The 7,627-nt window shown below is 35.5% G+C and overlaps 1 protein-coding gene across 2 annotated transcripts; it reads left to right on the top strand.

Annotated features, from left to right (window-relative positions):
* Window positions 1–369: 369 nt before the first annotated feature.
* LOC142613157 (putative serine/threonine-protein kinase PBL19) lies at window positions 370–6,181 on the top strand. 2 transcript variants are annotated; one of them, XM_075785374.1, is made up of 5 exons: window positions 370–1,542; window positions 2,931–3,191; window positions 4,725–4,847; window positions 5,396–5,838; window positions 5,939–6,181. In XM_075785374.1, exons 1-4 carry the CDS (start codon window positions 1,192–1,194, stop codon window positions 5,822–5,824), a joined length of 1,164 nt encoding a protein of 387 aa, XP_075641489.1. In that variant the 5' UTR covers window positions 370–1,191; the 3' UTR covers window positions 5,825–5,838; window positions 5,939–6,181. The 2 variants fall into 2 exon arrangements, with proteins under 2 accessions (XP_075641489.1, XP_075641488.1); XM_075785373.1 differs by having other exon boundaries at window positions 5,396–6,181.
* Window positions 6,182–7,627: the final 1,446 nt, after the last annotated feature.

Raw genomic sequence — 7,627 nt, 5'->3', positions numbered from 1 at the left:
CCTTTTTACTAGTACTACTTTTTTTGTTTTTGGTAAATTTACTAGAAAAGATGTTGTTTCCTTTTTAACAGTACTACTTTTTTTTAGTTGTTGCTAAATTTTCTAGATAATTGTTAGAGTAATTTTAGTATCACACTCTTTATTATACTTTCTTCACGACTTAGATTATAACATACATGTAATTTTCACTTGAATTTACTATTTTTTTTTTTTTTGGTAATGTCAGAATTGTGACACAAATAATTGTCCTTTTTAAAAAAAAAATTAAAAATTTCTTTTTACGAGTGCTACCTTTTCAATAATACACTACTTTTCAGCTTTGCTAGCTGTCTTCTTCTTATGAATTTTTTCAAGGTAAATCTCGAAGAAACGGGTGATCCAAAGGTCAAGAGGCCCTGCAGACCAGAACCCAAAACCATAGTACCAAACGCGCTATGTTTAAGAAAACCATAGTACCAAAAGTTCAATGAAAACGAGGAGAGAGATACACATTGAGACAAGGTCTTCTTGGTCTTTGTCTCTGTGCGGAAATCTGGTCTTAGTTGCGTCACTTGCATGCGTTGTATTTTTCCGTTTCATACACGACACCCATTTCTCCGTGGCATTTTGATTTTGTTTTCTCATCTATCTTTTGCTTTTTAGCTAATTTATTAGCTTCAACATTTCTTTTCAAAGTTCAATTCCCATTCTAATGTAGTGCTGTTTCCATTTAAACACCTATTTGTCTGTTTCATCTTACAATTCAATCCTTATCTAGCTCTGTCTAGCTTTTCACACCTTGTGTTCCAAACTTCCAATTATCGTGTGGAATTTCTTTCTTTTGCATACTTATCTTTATAATTAGCTTCTTCTCATTCTTTTGGCATCTGGGTTTCCATTATTTTTCCTATAAACCTATTGTTTCCCTCCTGGGGTCCATTACTGTACTGTTCTTTCCTTGTTTTCTTCTTCTTTTTTTCTTTCTTTCACCTGGGTTTCCTTTTTCTTCTCTTCCTTCCATCAATTCCAGTCTTTATTTGTAGCTTTTTATGTCTCTCTCTTTCTCTCTGAAATAGATCTCTAATGGTTTAATTTTGATGCTGACACCATTCATTTTGAGATAAACTAAGAGGAGGGTTAGATTGAGAATCACTACAAGAAATTGAATTTTGAAGTTTGATACCAGAAGATTAAACCAAAAAAAAAAAAAAAATGAAGTGTTTCTTCTTCAAGGACAAATCCAAGAACAAGAGAGGATCAAATTCAGCCCCAGAGCTGAATAATCAAAATAAATCAGATAATTCGGCTATAACGCGTGCAAGCAAGTCATCGAGTTCATTACCATCTCCTAGGAGCATACCAGAATTGTACAAAGAAAAGGAGCACAATTTGAGAGTTTTCAATTTCCAAGAGCTGAGGGAAGCTACAAATGGCTTCAATAGATTGCTAAAGATTGGAGAAGGTGGTTTTGGGAGTGTGTATAAAGGTACAATTAAGCCTCCAGATGGTCGGGGTGAGCCAACTGTTGTTGCCATAAAAAAGCTTAACACCAGAGGCTTGCAGGTACTTGCTTCATTAACCTTATTTCCTTGTTATTGCAATTGCTTTTTGCTTTTTGCTTTTTTTTTTTTTTTTTTTTTTTGTGTTAAATAAATTGCATTGTGGATGATTTAAGAATGTGGAATAAGTTTATACCATCTTTAGACCTTTCGCCAAAAAGAATTTCAACTTTAATTAACTAATAGATGTGGTATGTGACATTATGTATCTAGGGTAATAGATTGTATGGCCCATTGAGCTTTCTTTTCCTAAATAAAGTGAACAAGTGTTATGATTCCCGAATCTTAAGTCAATTTAAATCTGATAATGTTTTGTGAAAACGGTTGGAAAGCCGGTGTTAAAAACCAAATGTGGCATACTAATTAAACTATAACTGTGAAACAATGCTATTGTTAATGAGCTAGTGGGTCAGTGTTAATAACAGAATTCAGTGGCAGTAAAGAAGCAAAATTCTTTGAACAAAAGTAAAGAAGCCAAATTCTGTAATCTATTCTAACTGCCCCTAGCTGAATCAGTGATGAACAACAATTGCTAGGTTGCATTTCGAATTGAGACATGTAATGTGTTATTGGCCATTCTTGATTGTTCTTGACTTCTGTTGATCTTACTTGGTCATATTAGTCACAATAGGTGAGTTGAAGCTTCCAGAATTTTTACAAATCTTGATGTTTGGTTTAAAAGTTTGATTTGTGATTCTACTTTAAAGAAGCAAATGAATGGTATTTCTTTCTTTGGACCATGGATTATAGAGCTTTATTCCTCTGGGTTTCCCCCCCCCCCCCAAACAAAAAAACAACAACATTGTAATAATAGTACAGAATGCCTGCTGAGAGATGAGATTCATGAAAATAAAGCAAAGTGATAACCTGGATGAGTTTCTTTTTACACCAGTACTATTGAAGTTTTTAGTTGAAATTTTTATGTGGTTTTCTGAGTTATATTTTCAGCTACCTTCAATAGGAAGCTAATGATGTGATTTGCAGTCATCCTCAAAAGGGAAAAATGATGTAGATTCATCATTCATGTAGATAACAAGGGGTATGGTTGTGTATGGATGACACGTGATGGAAATCATTTGTTCTGTTGCCTGTAGTTCTTGGAAAGCACAAATCCGTTTCCACCATAATTGTATAGAAAAGGAAAGCATAAACCCCTAGATATCCTCGTTTCCAAACCCTGAGATCTCTTTAAACATGATCCTTTTATTTGTGGCATTAGCACACATTGTTCCGAAGTTCAGGTCTTAATTGAATATCCTAGTTTTGTTTTTTATTGTCTTCTTGTTATTTGTTCATCATGATCTTTTCTTCTTTCTGGTTTCTAAATTGGTATAACTTGCAAAGTTACACAGAGTAATATCTATTTCTTATGTTAGTTTCTTGTGTTTATAGGGTCACAAACAATGGCTTGCTGAAGTTCAATTTCTTGGCGTTGTCAATCACCAACATCTTGTAAAACTTCTAGGATACTGTGCTGTTGATGGAGAAAGAGGGATCCAACGCTTACTGGTGTACGAGTTCATGCCTAACAAGAGCCTAGAAGATCATCTTTTCAACAGGGCACTGCCCGCTCTGCCTTGGAAAAGAAGATTAGAGATTATCCTTGGATCAGCTGAAGGATTAGCTTACCTACATGGGGGACTGGAAGTCCAGGTACAATTCACCTTCATTCTGTTGACATCAGTGTATCACTCATTAATGTTTTTGAAGACTTAACTCCAACTTGACTCCAACATTATTTATGACTTAGCAGACCTAAATGTGTTCAGTTTAATACTAGACCATTCTTTACAATCCTACCAATTGAATATTGATGTGAACTTTTGATTAAGATAAGGTAATTACATCATGTAAGGATAGTCCAGATTTTTCCATCTATGGTAATTCTAGTGCACAGGGAAATTTCAATATAATAGCATCCAAAAGGCATATAACATTGCTTTTGATTTTTATTTTTCACCTCCCTTATAGGTTGAATCATGGAATAACTCATTGATCATGATTGCATATCTTTTTTTTTTTCTTTTTCTTTTTTTAAAGAAAAATAATAATGAATTACTTATCCCGTAAAATAACTCATCAATTAATGACTCTATAAAGAGGTTACCTTCTCCAAATTTATTTAATCACCCCTAACCTTTAGTGAAATTTAGGAATATAATATATAATGTTCATGAGGCTCAGTCTTCATTAGTGAAACCTTGATAGAGCTAATTTCCTGGTAGATTCAGCTTGTTAACTTTGTAAATAGTGTCTGTTGGAATGTTTTTATTTATTGGGGCACATTTTCATTGTGTCATGTGAAAGGAATTATATCATTTTAATATGTATAACATCTAAAGGCACAACTTCATCCCCTGGTGTGAAACCATTTTCATGAAAAGATGATACCAAAGTCATGCGTCATCATTTCATGATTTTTTTGGTGATCCTAAGTTTCTAACATGATGAACAAGGATTAATTGTACTTCCCCACCTAGCTACTCTAGGTTAGGGGGTAGGTTCTGGTGGGGAAGTTATAGATACCTCAATACGTTGTGTCGACATTCCTACTCTAATAGCTTCCAAGCTATTACTTTCTTGATGTCTTGAAATATAGTCCTCTTGAAAAGTCAATGAACACAATAGCGATCACTCTCCTAATTTATACTTTACTTTACAAAAACGTTAATACCCCTCTTTTACGCAGAATTAAATTGATGTGGATAATTTTGGAAACTTGTATATTTTTCACTTAAGAGTCAGTGCATTAAATGATGATGTCTTAAAAAGTTGGATTTTCTAAAAAGGGCCAACAAAATGGGATGGAGGGGGTAGATCAATTGAAAAACACATACACTGATGCTGTATGATTTAATGGCATTCTGGTGAAAGAAATACCCACCATTGGTTATGATGGCCTTAAATAGCCAAACGCAGTAGGAGATGCTTGCTATCTTGCTAGAATTAGTATGATGGTGATACCTTGAACTTTGGTCCAAGTCTCTTTGAGAGCCTTAAAGTCCATTTTCACCTGTTAATATTCCTAACCTCTAACAGTAAATCCCCTCCCTCCCTGTATGCCAAATTTAAAAATCATTAGATGATATACTAACTAGTTTTGTGTTAATAATTTTTTATTAATTTAAAGGAAACACTTTAATCTGTAATTTTATTGAATCATTTTTGTTTTCTCTGATTGAAAAGGTTATCTATCGGGACTTCAAGTCCTCGAATGTGCTCTTGGATGAGGACTTTAAGGCAAAGCTCTCAGACTTTGGGCTTGCTAGGGAAGGCCCACAGGGGGACCGTACTCATGTATCTACGGCGGTAAGTATGTCATAGATTCTTGAATGGCATTTATATAGGCTGTACAAGTGGCTAATTGTGTGGACTGGCATAAATAATGTATAAAATATTCCTTTAATTGCTTTTAGGTAGGTGGTGGCTCAGTCCACTAAATTGGGCCATTCAATGCACAAGCACCCCTTGAACAAATTGCTTTAATAAATGATGCTCAAATGATCTAAATGGACTCTTAAAAGACTCTGGCTCATGTGGTAATTTTTATGAACTAGATGATGTACTAAATAGGCCAAGCAAAACCTGATTTGCATTTTGTCTCTTTGGCAACATGCTGCAAATCTATTTGTTCGTTTGGTAGAATTGATTAGGTACTATGACCAAGCCATAGTGAGCTGGTCTGATTTTATGGTTGCCAAGTGCCTCTTGGCTCTTCAATTCAGAAGTAAGCTTATCTTATCTAAATTCAGTAAATGAGAAGCATGGGGTTGCTTGATCATATTATAAAACATGACTTCTAAGTTGCTACTTGTCATGCCCATAATTACTTTATTTTTCTATTGTTTTGTTATCAGGTGGTTGGGACATATGGATATGCTGCCCCGGAGTATGTTGATACAGGTCACCTCACAATCCAGAGTGATATATGGAGTTTTGGAGTTGTACTGTATGAGATCCTCACAGGCAGGCGAGCCTTGGAAAGAAACCGTCCAGCAATGGAGCAGAAGCTTCTAGAATGGGTGAAACAGTTCCCAGCTGATACTAATAAGTTCAGCATGATAATTGATCCACGACTTAGAAACCAGTATCCTATTGCTGCAGCTCGGAAGATTGCTAAACTGGCTGATAGCTGCCTAAACAAGAATGCCAAGGATCGGCCAACAATGAGTCAAATAGTAGAGAGATTGAAGGAAGCAATACAAGTTTCAGAAGAGGGAATTGCTTCTGGGAGTAGAAGTTCCGAGTCATCTGGATCTAAATTTTTCCAACGGAAACCCAGATAGGGTTATTAAGAGAAGTTAGTGATCTTATGAAATTTTTTTTGCTGACAGAGCTATCTTAAACTTTCAGTAGGTTAAAAGTGAGCTTATTCTTGGTGCTATTCTATTTCTATCTAGGTTCTAAATCTTGTGTAGATGTCTCTGGGTCTGGAAGATTTGATGGATACAACTTGACTCACCTAAGAAAGCCCCTGTCCTTGCTCACCTATACTTTTTGCGGCTCTATTTCAAATTCAGGCATGTATAAAGGTGTATAGATTGGTCTGTGGAATGGCTGTAAATCTCTTTAGTGAATTTTGTTGTATGGAACTATGATAATTCTTGTGAGTTAAAATGCAATATAAATCTCCATTTTATATACTTTTAAACTGGAGGGATATATTTTTTTCACTGGTAAGCTGAATACAATCCCCTTGCCCCGGGCAGCTTCTCCTCTTGTTAAAAGAGACGCGGTTTATAAAGTTTATGGAATCTATAGTTTATACCATTGAGGAAAGGGCAATTCTATTCCAATGCATTCTTAGTGGACGTGCTTTTGGCAAACATGAGTTATCAAACTAGGCCCCCTTTTTAAAAAATTACTACTTTTTATACTTGGATGACTATAGGGGGCATTAAACAAGGCTCTTTCTTGTAGTTAATTTGGCTCACTGATGGATATCTCAGTGATGAGACACCTCAAGCTCGGTCAAGCTCCTCTACTCAACCATGAGAGTGACCGAGATTGAGCTAAAGAGAGAACCAAGCTGATCTCAAGAATTGCGGGATTGACTTTACCTTGTCGTCAAGAATTTCTCCCTAGTTTGAATCTCAATTGCATCTGAAGTAGAAATTTGATTCCAAAGACTATATAAGAGTCGCATTGGCATCTGGGTCTAAATTGGAATTGATTTTTCTACAATAAATTTATTAATTGAAGGAAACTCTGCTAAAGTTAGACACTACCTTAAGTCTTACATGAATAAGAATTGGCACCATACTGGACGACAGTAAGTACATTCTTAGACCAAGTTGTGACCATGGACTTGGCAAACCTGAAATACCAAAGAGAAACTCATCTCCTCCATGACCAAACTTGGGGTTGACTGTGGAGGCTCTAACGGCTAAGTTAGTGAGACAACATGAGAGAACAAGGTTTAGAGAGTGAAAGAGAGTAGGACAAGTGAAGAGATTTGGATTGAGGGAGAGAGACCCTTTTCCAAATGGTCTTCCTTCCTTTTATAGAGAAACGAGTAGTTGAAGGTGTTCAGAAGAATGTGATTGTAGCCTTGCAAGTGATTTACTATTGGACAAGACACCCCCTACAATATCTAAGATATGCACAGAAAAAATCTTAACCATTTCTCCATAAAACCAGAACATATCCATTACCTTTGCTAACTTAAGTATCAGAAAAAACACCTTCTGACATCTAATAGCTCACTCCATATTATTTTTCATCTTCATTGCAATTGCATCAAGGTTTGGCCGTTTGATTAACTGCATCAAAAACTATCAGCAGGTAAGAGCTAGAATGTGAACTTCCTTGATTCCTTGCAACATATGAATTGCGAGAAAATGAGAGCATTATGAGGTCATGAACTGTTTGTCCATTAAGGAGGCTTAGGGGATGTTTGGTATATGCACTTAAAAACTGAAAACATGTATTTAAAAACATGTGTGAAAATACGTGTGAGTGAAAAAGTGTGTGAAAATATGTGTAATATTATTTAAAAACTGAAAACATGTGTTTGAGTGGATGTACCAAATGGGACCTTAATAAGACTACGTGCACTCTTATTACTGTTCCTTCACGCTTCATTCATG

Source organism: Castanea sativa, chromosome 10 (assembly GCF_040712315.1).
Source record: "Castanea sativa cultivar Marrone di Chiusa Pesio chromosome 10, ASM4071231v1".
Lineage (NCBI taxonomy): Eukaryota > Viridiplantae > Streptophyta > Magnoliopsida > Fagales > Fagaceae > Castanea > Castanea sativa.
Note: the sequence above shows the minus strand (reverse complement) of the source record. Positions and strands in the feature narration are given on the sequence as shown.

Excerpts from the sequence above, each read along its gene's own strand:
- LOC142613157 (XM_075785374.1), top strand. The coding sequence starts at position 1,192 with ATGAAGTGTTTCTTCTTCAAGGACAAATCCAAGAACAAGAGAGGATCA. Across the intron at positions 1,543-2,930 it reads TTAACACCAGAGGCTTGCAG|GGTCACAAACAATGGCTTGC; the intron begins GTACTTGCTTCA and ends TTGTGTTTATAG. Across the intron at positions 3,192-4,724 it reads ATGGGGGACTGGAAGTCCAG|GTTATCTATCGGGACTTCAA; the intron begins GTACAATTCACC and ends CTGATTGAAAAG.